The following is a 16,346-nucleotide window of genomic DNA, read 5'->3' on the forward strand; positions in this document are numbered from 1 at the left end:
GGACCTGGCTTATCACCTTTTTTACGTGGCCCCTGTGGAAGGTGGCACAGGGACAGAAAGGGCCACTGGCCTCCAAGTTGTCCAGGAGCGTTTCCTCACAGGAAAAGTATCAGTGTGGTAGGAACTCAGTCGTGAGAAGAAACGGAAATACTTTGAGTGTGATGTGTTTGCTAACCAGTAGCAAATGTTGGTTCAGCAATCAAGAAGTTTGCATGAGCTGGGAAGACCGTGAGCACTTGGGAGAGGGATGACCTGGAGCTAAGCGGAGAACAGAGTGACTGGCGGGGGGGGCTGCTGTGGTGTTGTAGACGTCTGCAGAAGGAGGCTGTCCTTCCGCGATGATGAAGGACAGCAGTGGGGCTCCCTCCTTCCTCGTTCTGCAGTGTCGGTATGTCCTCAGTGTGGTGGCCGTTCTGTGACCAGGCCCAGAGGAGCAGGCTTGAGCGTGAGTCACATGCTGTGCCCTGCTTTCCACATGCCCAGCACTCCCAGGCCACGAAAGTGCAGTAGACCCTGGTGGTGATGTAAGATGTGACTGTTCCTTCTTCTGTCGGTGGTTCTGTTTTCCAGGGGTGCCAGTAAGTAGCCGGGTGTCGGCGAAAATTCAACAGCTCGTCAATACACTCAAACGACCAAAGCGGCCGCCGTTACGGGAATTCTTTGTTGATGACTTTGAAGAATTGCTGGAAGGTGAAAGGGGCCTCTGCCCCCCACTTATTCTGTGTCTGCGTGATCCCAGGGACCATCATGATGTGCCTTCTGGGCTGTTAAAAGTAACAGTCTCGGTGCCCCTGTAAGACAGGAATCTTCTCTGGAGACTCTAGGCACTGTTCCCAAAGCTGCCTTTAAAGACAGACCGAGTGTGGGCAAGGCTGGATAGATACCCAGGCTGTGTGTTCGTGGCCCTCCCAGGATGTGATTACGGCTGTGAGCCAGGCCTCCATCAGGTAGCAGAAATGGGGGGAAGCATAGAAAACCGTGGATCGAGGTGACACGTGCTCTCTAAGTAAGCTCGTTAAGAAGAATGCAGAGTGTGCGTGTGGCTGGGCTCACTTCCTGCTCCTCTGCACAAATTCAGGACTATGTCAAACCCAAACCCCTTATTTTCTTGTTCTTTGTAACACAAGTAAGACACTGCTGGTTATCTGGCCAGCAGGCGGAGATTGTCCCCGACTGTGAGGGAGAGAAACCTTTTCCAAAAGTGAGAAGCATAACAGTTGCTCGCCTAAACGAAAGAGTTGGGAAGATTGTATTGCATTATTGGGCATTTTTTGTTTGTTTTACTCAAGAAAATGTGCTCAGGTTGGTTATTCATAGTAATTGCTGCAAATTCAAATTCACATCTCTGTATTTAAGGGCAAAATATAATTTAATAAGATTTGAGCCCTGGAGTCCAGAACTACTAGTGAACATCAGGAATTGATAGTTTATTTTTAATTTTTAATGTTTTTTTAAATTTACTTCTGAGAGAAAGAGAGAGAGAGAGAGGGAGACAGCATGAGCAGGGGAGGGTCAGAGAGAGAGGGAGACACAGAATCTGAAGCAGCTCCAGGCTCTGAGCTGTCAGCACAGAGCCCGACGCGGGGCTCGAACCCACGAACTGTGAGACCATGACCTGAGCCGGAGTCATATGCTCACCCGACTGAGCCCCCAGGCGCCCCAGGAATTGATATTTTAAGCAGCTGTTGCAATCCCCGAGTCCAGGCATGTTAAAACACATAGTTCACATGTGGCTTTACAGATGCACTCAGGTCTCCCTACATCCCCATCCCGACATTGCCTTGGAAAGTGTAAGAACTGAGTGCTTCCATTACGTCCATGTGGCTCGTATGTAGGTGCTGGCTGTGAATTTAGAAAAGCACGTGTGCGTGTTTTCAGTCCACCAGTAAACATGTATAAGTTTCCTACCTTCTCTGAAAGGAAGAGAACAGTGATTGTGCTAATATGCACGTATTTTTCTTGAAAACTTCCAATGTATTTAGTTCAGCAACCGGATCCGAACCAGCCAAAGCCAGAGGGAGCACAAATGTTGGCAGTACGCGGGGAGCAGCTGGGAGTGGTGACGAACTGGCCCCCATCTCTAGAAGCTGCGCTGCAGCGGTGGGGGACCATCTCCCCGAAGGCCCCATGCTTGACCACGATGGACACAAACGGGAAGCCCCTGTACATCCTCACTTACGGTAATTCTGTACGCCTCGTCACCTTCCTGCCCGTGCCTGCACACCGCGGCCACTCTTGGGGTGCCTGACTTAGTTTGTACTGCCTTAGATGTCCAGTACAGAAACAAATGGACTTAGGAAATATTTTAGGAAAAGTAAATAGTTTGAATGTGTAAAGTTGTTACTTATTAAATGTTTGTTGAGTAAAATCCGGAAATGGGTACCAAAAAGAATCAGCATAACCCTAATAAGAGTGTGGATTTTACCTCTTGGAAGGTGTGTTATTCTTAAAAGTCATGCCTTCAGGAAGGATGGGTAACTAAAGAATATGTATCTAAACTCTTTGACATGTATCCTTCAGAAAAAACAAAATCCATTTCCAAAATGGTTATTCAAAAAAGCAAGAGAAACCAGGTTTTCTTTAGTTCTTCATTCAGTACAGTTAGTGAAACCTGTAAACTTTTGGAAATAGTTATCTGTACCAGAAAGATTTCGTTCTCTTTGTTCCCTGGGTGGGGGCCATGGAGAAGGCAGACGGCTGGGTTACTTTCACGTCACCTGCTGCGGTTTTGCAGAGAGACCAGCCGAATAACACAAGACCAGAGCTGCGGGACTCTGCACGCGTGCGGTTTTGTTTCCGTAGCAGCAGTGCTTTTACCCGGGGAGGAAGGGGGCTTGTTTCTGCACTGGCACATGTTACGTTACGTGATACAGAGTGCAGCCTTTCGGGATGCGGGGCCTCGGGAGGTACCTGCCGTAGCCTCAGTCGATACCCGTGCTCCTCACGGACAGAAATGGGTTCAAGGTTCAGGAGCATACGTCCCCAGCTCTGCTGTTGTCTGGCGCTGTTAGATACTACTAAGTAGAAAAGGAGCATTTCACCCGCAGAGAGGCATTAGCTTCATTTTTTCATTATGCTTTTTGGAAGCTGGAAATAGATTTTACTCAGTCAAGTAGATGGAAGACTTTCCTTTGTGGCCCTCAGCCCTGGCCAGATGCAGCCCCGGAGCTGGTGGTGTAGCTGGAATGCTGCCCCCTAGCTTCTTCCGGGGCTCACCTGCCACGTACGGGGAACCCCAGCACACGCAGCACAGCACCCACCTGGCCGCCAACAGGCGTGCGCTGACACGTGCGAGGCGCTGACTGCACGGGCCCGGCGCCGGGCTGGGCCCTCAGAGGAGACCGTTCTACAGGCTGAGGACCTTGATCAGAGGGCAGCCCTTCTCCAGAGGGGCCAAAGAGCAGAGGCGCGCTGACTTTGCCTTCGAGCACGTTACCGCAGCTGCGGTGTAAGATGCACGCCGAAAGCTGTCTAAGGGAATTTGTGTCTGCACCCCGGTGTCACACCCCCTGCTCTTCAGTCACCAGTGTCTTGTTGCAATTTACTCGTTGGTATGAGATGTGTGCTGTGGGTCACTCTTGGTTTTCACCTGTTAAAGGAATGTAAGCAACGCATATCCAAAAACACGGTGATAGTTTATCAGGATGTAAAAGGGAAGCGTTGTAATCCCAGAAAACCCGTAGAAAGGTGCTTTACACGTACAAACCCTGAGATAGATGAACGTGTAACGACCGGGTGCTGCCCAGCGCACAGAGAAGAGCTCACTGAAGGAGAATTGTTCTCCTACGAAGGAACTCAGTCTCACTGGCAGACGAGGCCATTTACAGCCTTGTTCACTTTCTGCTCTCATTTAACTTCCTGCAAAGCCGGAGGGCAGCCGAGAAACTTGGGATCTTTGATGGAAAATGCACACAGCGAGTGAAGGTTGTAGACATCCCTGTAGAACAATCCACTGTTCTCCATTTACCAACATAAATAAAACACCGGAGAACCAGCATCTTAGAATCTTCAATTAATAAAAATAAATCGTGCTAAACTACGAATTTCCTTCTATCATGAATCTTCGCTTCCTCCTGTTCTCAGCAAGACACCTGCAAATTCCTCCTCCGTCGCTGCGGTGCGCTTTCACCAGGCCCACCCCTCCCTGTTCCTCTTCCTCTTCCTTTTCTTCCTTTTATGATTTATGACTTGGCCTTTGCTCCAGATATTTTGAAATACTTAGGTGCTTGAGCTGGAGAAGCACTGGGAAACCTTTCTACGTGCTTGTGTGTTTTGTGTGGTTGGCACTGTGTTTCTCAGGCTGTTTCGCCGCTGTGCTGTGCGTGAGCTCTGAGAACCCGTCCTCACCCCCCGGCCCCTTCCTCAGGCCTACGCTCTTCCTGTGGCTGCGTACTCCTCACAGAAATCCAATTGAGATTAAAATTAATATGTAATAAGACAGTGCATACATCATGTCGGAGTCTCTTTTTTTCTACATGCACATGGCGTCTTAGAGTCTTACCAGCTATTTCTCAGTTAAAATACTGGTTTAAGTTGACAAAATCCGTTGAGACTTCATGCGCCCCACCTTTCAAATATGCAGTGCACAATTATTATTAACTGGCATTAACCGTAGTCACCATCTTGTACATTCTGTCTCATGACTTATTTTATAACTGGAGGCTCGTACCTTTGACGCCCTTCGCCCATTTCTCCCTCCCTCTCCTTCCTCACCTCTGGAGGTTCTCCATGTATCTGTGAGCGTGAGTTTCAGATTCTGCAAGTAAGTGAGGTCACAAGGTATTTGTCTTTCTCTGTCTTACCTGTTTAACTTAGCATAATGCCTCCACGTCCATCCATGTCATAAATGGCAAGATTTCATGCCTTATTATGGCTGAATAATAATCCCGTGTACGGGGCGCCTGGGTGGCTTAGTCGGTTAAGCGTCCGACTTTCGCTTAGGTCATGATCTCGCGGCTCGTGGGTTCGAGCCCCGCGTCGGGCTCTGTGCTGACTGCCAGCTCGGAGCCTGGAGCCTGTTTCAGAGTCTGTGATTCCCTCTCTCTCTGACCCTCCCCTGCTCATGCTGTCTCTCTCTCTCTCCTAGAAATAAATAAAACATTAAAAAAAAAATTAAATAATCCCGTGTACATACACCACCTCTTCTTCCTCCACTCATCCATTGATTACTAGTTTTAACTTTTTGAGGAACCCCCATACTGGTTTTTCCGGAGCGGCTGCACCAGTTTCCCTCCCGCCGACAGTGCAAGAGGGTTCCCCTTCCTCCACATCCTTGCCAACACTTGTTATCTCCTGTCTTTTTGATACTAGCCATTCTGACGGTGTGCGGTGGTATCTCCATGACTTTGGTACAGTCTCCCTTATGATGAGGGGTGTTGGCCATCTGTGTGTCTTTGGAGAAATGTCTATTCAGTTCCTGTGCCCTTTTTTAATCCATTATTTTTTTCCCCATTGAGTTGTTCGAATTCTCTGTATATTTAAGATTTAACCCCTTATTGAATAAATGATTTGCAAATATCTTTTGTCCTGTAATTCGCTTTTTCATCGTGTGGATGGTTTCCTTTGCTGTGCAAACTTTTTAGTGTGATGTGGTCCCACTTGTTTATTTTTGCTTTTGGTGTCAGATTCAAGAAATCATCCCCAAGACACATGTTAAGGATTGTAGCACCGGTTTCCTTCTAGGAGTTTTATGGTTTCAAGTCTTATGTTCAGTTTTCTCATTCATTTTGAGTTAATTTCTAGGTATGGTGTGAGATAGTGGTTCAGTTCCATTCTGCTGCATGTGACTGTCCGGTTTTCCCACTGCCACTTATTTTTATTGAAGACATTGCCATTCCCCCATTGTGTTTCCTTGACTCCTTTGCTGTAAATTAATTGACATATATGCATGAGTTTATTTATGGGCTCTCTATTCCATTGATCTGTGTTTTATGCCAGTGCCACACTGTTTTAATTACTGTTGCTTTGTAATATAGTTTAAAATCAGGGAGCCGGCTGTCCTCAGCTTTGCTCTTCTTACTCAAGATTGCTTTGGCTGTTTGGGGCCTTTTGTGTTTCCATACAAATGTCAGGATTCTTTGTTCTACCTTCATGAAAAATGTCATATTTTGATAGGGATTGCGTTGAGTCTGTAGATTGCTTTGGGTAGTATAGACGTTTTAACAATATTATTTCTCCCAATTAATGAGCATGGAATGCCTTTCATTTGTGTCTTCCTTAGTTTCTTTCATCAGCGTCTTACAATTTTCAGAGTTTAGGTGTTTTGGCCACTTGGTTGAAATTATTCATGGTACTTATTATTCTTTTTGATGCAACTCTAAATGTTTTCTTAATTTCTCTGATAATTTATTGTTAGTTTATAGAAATGCAGTTAAATTTTGTATATCAATTTGCACTCTGCAACTTTACTCCATTCATTAGTTGTAACAGGGTTATTTGGTTTATTTCTTAGTTTTGGTTTTGGTGGCATCTTTAGAGTTTTCTATATATAAAATCCTATCATCCTCAAATACAGATAGTTATACTCCTTCCTTTCCAATATGGATGCTTGTTAAGTCTCTTTCTTGCCCAGTTACTCTGACTGGGACTCCCAAAACCGTTGAATCAAAGCGGTGAGACCGGGTGTCCTGGGCTTGCTCCTGAGTTCTATGCACGGTACTAGCTGTGGGTTTGGAGTGCACGGCGTTTATTATGTTGACATAAGTTCCCTCTACATTCACTTTGTTGAGAGTTTTTCATCAAAAAATGATGTTGAATTTTGTCAATTGCTTTTTTTCTGCATGTATGGAGAGATGGTTTAGATTCTTCATTTTGTTAATGTGGTATGTCATGTTGATTGATTTGGTGACGTTGGACCGTCCCCATATCCCTGGAGTAAATCCTGCTGATCACAGTGTATGATCCTTTTACTGTATTGTTGAATTCAGTTTGCTAATATTTTGTTGAGGAATTTTGCATCTATGTTTATCAGGAGTTAGAGCCTGTAATTTTATTTCTTTTGTGTGTCCTTGTATGGTTTTGGTATCGGGTATAACGCTGGCTTCATAAAATGAGTTTGGAATCAAACTCCTCTATTTTGGAAGAGTTTGGGAAGGATAAGTATTAAATCTTCTTTGAATGTTTGGTAGAATTCACTAGGAAAGGCGTCTGTTTGTAGGGAGGTTTTTAATTACTGATTAAATTTCCTTAATAGTAATCATTCTATTCAGATTTTGTTTCCTCATGCTTCATTGTTGGAAGATTGTATGTTTCTAGGATTTATTCATTTCTTCTAGTTTGCCCTGTTTGTTGCCATGTCCTCGTTCCGGTGGTCTCTTGCGATCCGTTGTATTTCTGTGGTGTTGGTTAACTTCTTTCATTTCTGATTTCATCTGAGATTTTAAGTGGGAGTCCAGTCTCATTTTCTTTCGGTGAGTCTAGCCAGAGGTCAGCTTTGTTTACCTTTTCAAAGAACCAGGTCTTGGTTTTGTCGATCTTTTCTCTTGCCTCTTTACTCCCTGTTTCACTCATTTCTGCTCTGATCTGTGTTGCTTCCTTCTTTCTACTAACTTGGGCTTCATCTGTTCTTTTCCTGGCTCCTTGAGGTGTAAAGTTAGCCTGTTTACTTGAGATTTTTCCTGTTTCTTGAGGTACGCCTGTATTGCCATGAGCCTCCGTCTCAGAGCTGCTTTTGCTACAAATCATAAGTTTTGGTGTGTTGTATTTCCATTTTCACTTGTCTCAGGTATTTTTATTTCTTCCTTGAAACTTTTGTTGTCCCAGTGGTTGTTTAGTAGCATGTTGTTTAATCTCCATGTACTTGTGACTTTTCCAGTTTTCTTCTTATAATTGACTTCTCACCTCATACCATTATGGATCAGAAAAGATGCTTGATATGATTTCAGTCCCTCTTAAATTTATAGAGACTTGTTTGTGGCCTAAAGTATGATTTGGAGAATATTCCATGTGCACTTGAGAAGAATGTGTATTTCGATAAAATGAAGTCCGTATGGTCTAGTGTGTTGTTCAAGGCCGCTATTTCCTTACTGGTTTTCTGTCCAGATGATTTATCCACTGATGTGAGTGGGGTATTAAAGTTCCCTGCTATTATTGTATTGCTGTTAATTTCTCCTTCTAGGTCTGTTAATATTTGCTTTATAGATTTAGGTGTTTCTATATTGGATACATAAATGTTTACAAATGTTAGGTCTTCTTGGTGGACTGATCCTGTCATTATGCACCTCCCTTACTTTGTCTCTTATTACCGCCTTTGGTTTAAAGTGTGTCTTGTCTGGTAGAACTACAGCCACACATCTTTCTTTATGTCCCCAATTCCGTGAAGTATCTTTCCGCAACCCCTCCCTTTTCTCTGTGTGCGTTCTCACATCTGAATGCAGTCCCTTGTAGGCAGCAGATCGATTGTTCTTGGGGTTTTTTTTCCCCACTGACCCACTCTGTGTCTTTTAATGAGAGAATTTAGTCATTCTACATTTAAAGTAACGATTCATAAGAGGTACTTACTGCCATTTTGGTAATTGTTTTCTTGTTGTTTTTTGTAGGGTCTCTCTGTTCCTTTTCTCTTCCTTTGTGGTTTGAGGACTTTCTTTAGTGTTAGGCTTACATACCTTTCCCTTTATATTTTGTGTGTGTTTGCTTGGTGGTTACCATGAGGCTCACATATAACAACTTATGTTTATAACCATTTATTTTAAGTTGATAACAACTCATGTTTGAGTACATTCTAAATGTGCATATTTTTCTTTCCCACGTTTCATGTTCTCCATGTCACATTTTACATCTTGTTATTTTGTGTATCCCTATTTACTACTTTTGTCCTTTTACCTTTATACTAGCTTTATGTAGTCCACTATCTTTATTTTATATTTACCTTTCCTGGCGGGATTTATACTTTCATTTCTTGTTACTAATTACTGCCATTTCTTTTCAGCATGAAAAAGCCCCTAATATTTCTTATAAGCCTGGTTTTGCATTAGCTTTCAGGAAAATGCATTATCTGCCCTTCCATCCTGAATGATCCTTTTCCCAGTAACTTGTCTTAATTGGAATGGCTTCTGTCCTCCTCTGTAAGTCAGTGAAGAACTGTTGTGTCTCCTTCAACTTACAACAGCAACTTACTCTTTTCTCCTTGAAAAACAGCAAGTGGTATTTCTGGTATTTTGCCAAAAGTATGTTGCCCTTTTCAAGTTCCCAGTTGTAGACTGGCTTCTGTGTGAGTGAGTGTATGATAATATTCAAATGGAGAATGACATTGAAACTGTAACAAGACATAAGGGTGCTGACCATCTGTCTGTAACTGATTTGTTCTGAAAGTACGTTGAGTTTTTCAGTTACTACAAATTGATTGTTTATTTAACTGTGATTCCTGAATATTATTCATATTAAAGAGGTTTCAAGGCACAAAATATTTGTTTTGTTTAGATGAAAAATCACTGCATTATTTCTAATAGCTAGTGGTGGTTTTTGTGGAAAAAATAAAGCCACCCGGCAAAATACCAGATGCTTGTCAGGTGGCCGCTCTTGAGGACTCGGTGTTGAGGAGGCTGTAGAGAGGAGGGTGGAGCGGAGCGGAGGGCTTCGGGTCTGGTAATTACCCGAAGTATGGCCAGCCATGCTGTCATTTTGTGCTTTTTATAGGTTGCCTGCAACATCAGCGAAACAAAGAAGCAGGTACTGAGCACATACTGTGAACCAGGAATACCCTAGGAATTAGAGGAATTAAGATAACAGAACGTTCTGTTTGTTCCCAAGTCACTAAGGGGCAGACAAGTTGATAAATCCTGTGGTAGCTAAACAAAAATAATCCTAATTTGGGTTGCTTCAAAATCCAATGTGAAATAAAACAAATTTGGCTTTTTTCATTTAAAACAAATGGTATAAATAAAAAACAACTTTGTTTTTACATCTAAAATAGGAAAAAGATTAAAACAGTGATTGTGTTTATGGGAATGTTAAAGTTGCTCTGGTTGTTACGATCACATTGATATAACTTCTGACGCCTCGCCCACTTCTGAAAGCACGTGGAAGCTGATGTGAAACCCCGTATGTGTCTCAGAGCTCACGGTGGATGTCAGAGTCACTTTGTCCCCTGTCCAGGTCGAGCTGTGGGAGCAGAGGCGCCAGGATGGAGGCGAGGGGGGACCCCGGAGCCTCTTCCAGCTGGTCGTCCTTTGTGATCTGTTTTTTTAAATCCTCTTTTTTGTGGTCATATTTTTCTGGAGTTCAAATTTTAGCTCTGAATATTTACCACCATCTTTAACTTCAAACATTACTGTCAAAAAAATCCTAAATCCCCAAGCCAAGGAAGATGTGATGCTGAGAAACTCAGGACTTGGGGAGGGAGAGGGATCAGGCCCTGCAAAGTGTGTCCTAAGTGCCCTTTGCATTCATTCATTTCATTTCATGAGCAAGGACCTGTTAACAGTAGAAATGTGTCAGGCTTTTTTTTTGCATAACGTGAATCGGCAGTGATACACTATAGTCACTGTCCCTGCCAGACTCTACTCCCCAGAAACCCTCCCTGCCTTCCGTGGCTTTGCTGTCGCTGCTCTGCACACCTCGTTTCGGTGTTCGGGCCTCTCAGAGACTATGAGTCAGAGTCTCTGGCCCTTATTTTCCTTCATGATTCCATAGACTCAGGGTTACTTGAAGGCTGAAAATGAATGAGGACTGTCTCTGGTTGAATGTGCGTGGTGGTGCGTAACTGAAAATGCGCGTGGCCGCTTACTTGTGTCTTTATCATTTGTATTAATAGGCAAACTGTGGACAAGAAGTATGAAGGTTGCTTACAACATTCTGCATAAATTAGGTACAAAGCAGGAGCCTATGGTACGACCGGGAGACAGGGTAAGTGCGCTTGGCCGCGTCTGCAGACGCTCCGTCGTGCGGGGCAGGGACGCCTGCTGCGCGTCCCGGACTCCAGCATCTCCTAATGCTTGTGCTCCTAAGTCAGGCTTTCTTAACATGAACTGAGAATCGGGCTCAGGTACCCAGGATGTCATTTAGCCTCCGACAACCTCATGAGTTGGGCTGTAGAACTTGTCCTGTGTCACCATGAGGACACGCGGACTTGAGAGGGTCACATCGGATGGGGGCACGAAGCTCGCGGGCGGCTCGGCCAGCACTCCCAGCCGTTTCCCGCAGACCCCAGGCCGCATTCCCACCCGCTGCCCTGTTGTCTGCTGCGTGGAGACGTTTACGTGTCGTCTACCCAGGCCGGCAGGACACGTTACGTGTCAACTTTTCCTGCTGTTCATCAGTGTGACTGACCGTCCTTGGAGCACCATTCCTTTCCTGGTGTTAAATTTCTCCATAGAGGCTACGATCTTTCACTAATGAGCAAATTTCTATTCTTGCTGCAATTTGATACATTACAGAGGACAGATATGAGTGCGCCTTTGCAGTGTGTGCTCAAAGAACCGAATACCCTTGTCCAGGCTTTGTGCCCCAGTCAGATGTGGCACAGGGGTAGATCCACGTTTTCCGCCTTCAAATGTAGCACCTTTTTTCCCATTTGCTGCTTTGTACCCTAGTCCACAACACTGGGTTATCCTACCTGTGCCCAAAGAACTCCAAGTGAGTTCAATAAAAATATCAGTGCTGAGCACCATAAACCAGCAAGAACAGAAGCTGTGATTTACCTAAGATATTATAAAGATGGGGCCCATCGTGAGGAATTTTCTAAAAGATTGCTAGAGCCCCGCCTTCTGTGGCAGACTGTGAGTCTTTCCATTTTTTTTATTGAACAAGTTTGACCTGTGGCTTTTAAATGTCAGTTATAGGTCTCAGCACTTCCTGATTATAAAACTACGAGGCGACAGTAATCAAAACAGCGCAGTATGACACAAAGACAGACGTAGAGAATGGAGTAGAACAGAGAGCCCGTTAATAAATCCTCGTATACGCGGTGAAAGGGTTTCATTAAGGAGGTTAGGCCACGGCATGGGGAAAGGACAGCCTCTTCGACAGTGGTGCTGAGAAAACTAGACCGCCCACAAGCAGAGGGACAAACTGAACCTTTTACACCATCTATTAAAAAAGTAACTCACAATGATTCAAAGACTTAAGAACAAAAACTATAAAACTCTTAGAATAAAACATGGAGGAAAGCTTCATAACATAGAATTTGGCAGTGATTTTTTACATGACACGAAAAACACCATGGAACACAAATAAGAACGTAAATTGGATCTCATCAGAATAACTTCCGTGCACCACAGGACACTGCCCGAAAAGGCAACATATAAGATGGGGGAAAACGTTTACAAATTCTGTATCTGATAAGAGATTAGTATCCAGACTATGTTAAAACAAACAAACAAAACCTACCACAGCTCGGCAACAACCTAAAACAGAAGTTTATAAAATGGGCAGAGGACTTGGGTAGACATTTTTCGAGAAGCTTTGCAAACGGCCAGTGAGCACCTGAAAGCATGCTCCACGTCACCACTCGCTGGGGCGCTGGACGTTACGACCACGCGAGCGGCCCTCCGTGTCCCTGGGCGGCTGTTAGCAGAGAGCAGAAAGTGAGTGTCGGCAAGAATGAAGAAGCTGAACCCCAGTTGCTGCCACGAAGAGTGTGTCCTGGTGCAGCCCCTGGGGAAACCAGTGCAGCGGCTCCTGTAGAAATTGAACACAGAATTACCGCCTGATCCAACAACTTCCTTTCCATTTCAAAATAACTGAAGACAGGGACTTGAGCAGATACATCTACACCGCTGTTCATAGCAGCATTATTCACGAAGCCGAAAGGTGGAAGTAACTCAAGTTTCCGTGGACAGATGCCTGGAGACACATACTCAAACATGAAGGGCTCGAAGACTACGTGATGTGCGGTATGACAGCTGCAAAGACAACGTACAAGGCACTCAGAGTGGTTACATTCATGGAGTCAGAAGCGTGATGGTAGTTGTGGGGCTGGGAAGTTCCTTAATGGGGATGAGGCTTCAGTTGAGGAAGATGAGAAGTTCAGGAGATGGTTCGGGTCGTGGATGTACTTCATGCTGCTGAGCCGTGCACTTTATTTTCAAAAGAAATAAATGGTCAACATTGTGTATGTTTTACCCTGATAAAAAATCAGTTGTAGTGTAATATCTCCCTTAACTGTAAGTTGATGGAGTCTTGGTAGAGTGGTTTTGTTAAAAGTTCTTACAGAGTGTGGTCTCCAGATTATTGAAGTTCCCTTAAAATAGCAACTACAAAATAAACTATCTCTGTTCAGCTAAGGAGTTAGTAGGAATTTGTGGGGTGCAGTTTTGAGAGAATTAACTATATAAAGAGGTTTGTCAACAGAGATTGGTTTGACCGTGTGAGGGAGACTACTTTTCTAAAGTACTTAAAACATTATTCATGTGGTTAGTGTCGGGCACATGCATACAGATACTTTTATTAAAGAAATATACATGACCATAGCAGCAAATCAATCATAAGTTTATGTTGCTATTAATAGAATTTTTGCCCTTTTTGAAAATCACTTTTGAATAAAACATAATTTTCCCCAGAATAATGAGCATTCAGTCCTTAGCATAAAAGTTTACATTTTTCACGTATGTGACCTTACTAATGTCATCTGGGGAATTACCTTCTTGGGCTTTTGAAAAGGGCTTTATATGCCTAAGCTGAATAGGGTTTGGGGATACCTAGTCAGAACTTTGGAAGGTACAAAGTTGCATCACGTATGAAGGGAGCCTGCTGTATTGTGTTAAAACATAAATAGAAACATTATTGATAATTAGCTTTTTTATAAATGGAAAGTGATAAAGGTCCTCAAAAGAGGTGGTAAGAGATGGAGATGAACTATCTGGAAAAGAGAAAGAGCATTTTCATTTTGAGGGGCATCAGGGACCTGAGAAGTCTTCCCAGAGAGGAAAAGTGAGCCTGTAAGCTGTTGGCCAGGCTCCAGTAAAGTGTGGGAAGGAGCCGATGTGGGAAGTGTGTGCAGCAGCCCCTGGCGTGGGGAGAACTGAAGGCAAGCTGGCCGAGGTGAACCCCTTTACCAGGAGGAGACCCTTGGAAGCACAGTGGCGGCTGTCTCTGCCTCGTGGTTTGTGGGTGCCTCCTGGGCCCCGTGGGTGGTTAGGTCCAGTGACCTCTCAAGGAATCCGTGGAGAAGTGAGTACAGGGAGCTGTGTGGGTCTATCAGAGCTAAGCACCTGCGAATGCGCATTGCATGGAGTCACGGTGGAGCTGCCAGTAAGACCGGGCGTGTGACTGACTCAGAAACGGAAGAAAGACTTTGCAGGAATGACCCAAGTACAAGCTTCCCTTCTTTAAACTGCAAACAGAACAGCAAACTTTCAGTTTTTGTTCTGAGCCTTCAGAAGTATTTGACCCTCTCTGTCCATCACTTTTATATTGTTGAGAGACACGGTATACAATTTTATAGTCTGCTTTTATTCACTTTACATTGTAACACAACATTTCATCCTATTTAACAAAACTCTGCAAGGTTTATACAGTGTGGCCTCACCAGCATGAGCTACAGCAACGGAGCAGTGGGAACTTGAAGTCCCAGGTCGGCTTGCTCTTCCTTTGAACGGAGCTGGGGGGCAGGCAGACCCGTCCCCGGACACAGGACTGACCCGGCTTGGCCTGGGGGTGCCCCACCTCCTTGCTGGCTCTGGGCTCCTGGCAGATCAGACGCTCCAGGAAGAGTGACACCGGTATCTAACTGGTCCTTTGTGAGTAGGTGCACCCGTCGCTTTGGGACAGAGCGTCAGCATCTCCTGCGTTTGCCCTGCAGCTGGAACGACGTCCTCAAGCGTTTTGGTGTGTTTCAGGGAGAGAAGTCCTGCGGCAGTGGCACCGGAAGCTTGCCGATACGCAGTTGAATGCTGTTGCTTTGCCAGATCCCCTTGTGAAACCGGTCGCTCTCAGCTCAGCTACCGCTGCAGGCAGAGCCCCTGCGGCACTGCAGACCTCACCTCACTGTGTAGAATAATCGCTGGAGGTTCAGATGCGGGTCCGTAGGTGTGCAAGTCCGGCCCTGTGCTCCTGGCTGCCTGTCACCCGGCTGGGTGCCCCTGGGACGGAACAAGGGCTGGCGTAAGCAGTAGTTCGTGAGTAGCGCAGAAGGGCTTTTACTGGCCTGATGGTGCCACGTATCTCTCATTTGGCTGGTTTCAGTGAACTGCAGGAATGGCACAGAGAAAGGAAAACTTCATTTAACCCCACACTTGGGTTTTTTCCCACCAGCTACCTGTGTTGCTAAATTTCCAGCGCGGACAAATTTATGATGCGTCCTGTTCTGTTCTCAGATGCCATCTGCGTCCCGTTATGCCAACCTGCTTATTTGTACACTGAGATAGAGTGTGTTCCCAACTGCTCCTGGCAAAACCAGTATCTTCTAGTTAGGATATTTTGAGAAGAAAAAATTGGTTAAATTCCTGAAAGACTAAGCAAAAGTGACCTGTGCGTGTTAAGTCATGGGATCTGTGTGTTTATGAACATGCAGCAAGCTTGTCCGCAGGGGGCGAGTGGGACCCCGATTCCCAGCCCGCACGTGGGGGGTGATGCAGGCCACGGCAGCAGCAGCGTGGACAGTGCGGACACGGGACACTTACCGCGTGTCCTGAGGAAGTGCTCTGTGCACGAGAGACGGGCAGGGCTGCCCCGGGACGGGCCGCGGTAACAGGAGAGCTGGTTGGCACAGACGAGCTACCCCGCAGGCACTGGACTGAGCTCCAGGCAGACTCACATTGGATGACGTCTTTGTTAAATAATAGCTGCTGACAGAACGGAGCATTGTGACAAATTTGCATTAAAAATGCAGCAATAAAAGTAAAACAAAATATTGCATCAAGAAGACTTTGCATCGAGTGTAAGAGTTAATGCTATCAAATGTATTTAAAATTCATTCTGGTTTGAAGGCACTTGTCAAAACAGTGACGGGTAAGTAGGCTGCTAATAGGTAAAAGGGGGGACGAAAAGCACTTCATGTGAGGAAGAATAATAATAAACCATCCTATGGAACGATGCCCTCAGGGCTAGAAATCCTACTGCCCAGGGCACGCGGGCCGCTCAGTCAGTTAAGCATCCGACTCCGATTCCAGCTCAGGTCGTGATCCCAGGGTCAAGGCCCAGCGTCCGCGCCGGGCTCTGTGCTGGTAGCACGGAGCCTGCCTGGGACCCTCCCTCTCTCTCTGAGCTCGGCCCCTGCTCTCGCTTGCACAGGCTCCCTCTCAAATAAACTGAAAAAACATCACACTAGCCAGGGTAACTTAAATCGGCCTGCCTTTTGTAACCCCAAGGTTACTGTGCTCCTCACCCGAGGCCGAGCGGGAAGGCGGTGGGTGGGACGAGGGCGGCGGGGGTTCAGGGAGCCTCCCCCGCGGGCGTGGCACGGCTGGTTG

The 16,346-nt window shown here is 45.4% G+C and overlaps 1 protein-coding gene across 1 annotated transcript in view; it reads left to right on the forward strand.

The window, feature by feature from the left end:
• The window catches only part of DIP2C (disco interacting protein 2 homolog C), a 186,786-nt gene that overhangs the window by 53,687 nt on the left and 116,753 nt on the right, over positions 1-16,346 (forward strand). The window contains exons 8-10 of the mRNA XM_077758432.1: positions 571-690; positions 1,983-2,180; positions 10,751-10,842. Coding sequence (XP_077614558.1) covers positions 571-690; positions 1,983-2,180; positions 10,751-10,842 — 410 coding nt within the window. The remainder of the gene's footprint in view (positions 1-570; positions 691-1,982; positions 2,181-10,750; positions 10,843-16,346) is intronic.

Source organism: Crocuta crocuta, unplaced genomic scaffold (assembly GCF_008692635.1).
Source record: "Crocuta crocuta isolate KB4526 unplaced genomic scaffold, BGI_CrCroc_1.0 scaffold32, whole genome shotgun sequence".
Lineage (NCBI taxonomy): Eukaryota > Metazoa > Chordata > Mammalia > Carnivora > Hyaenidae > Crocuta > Crocuta crocuta.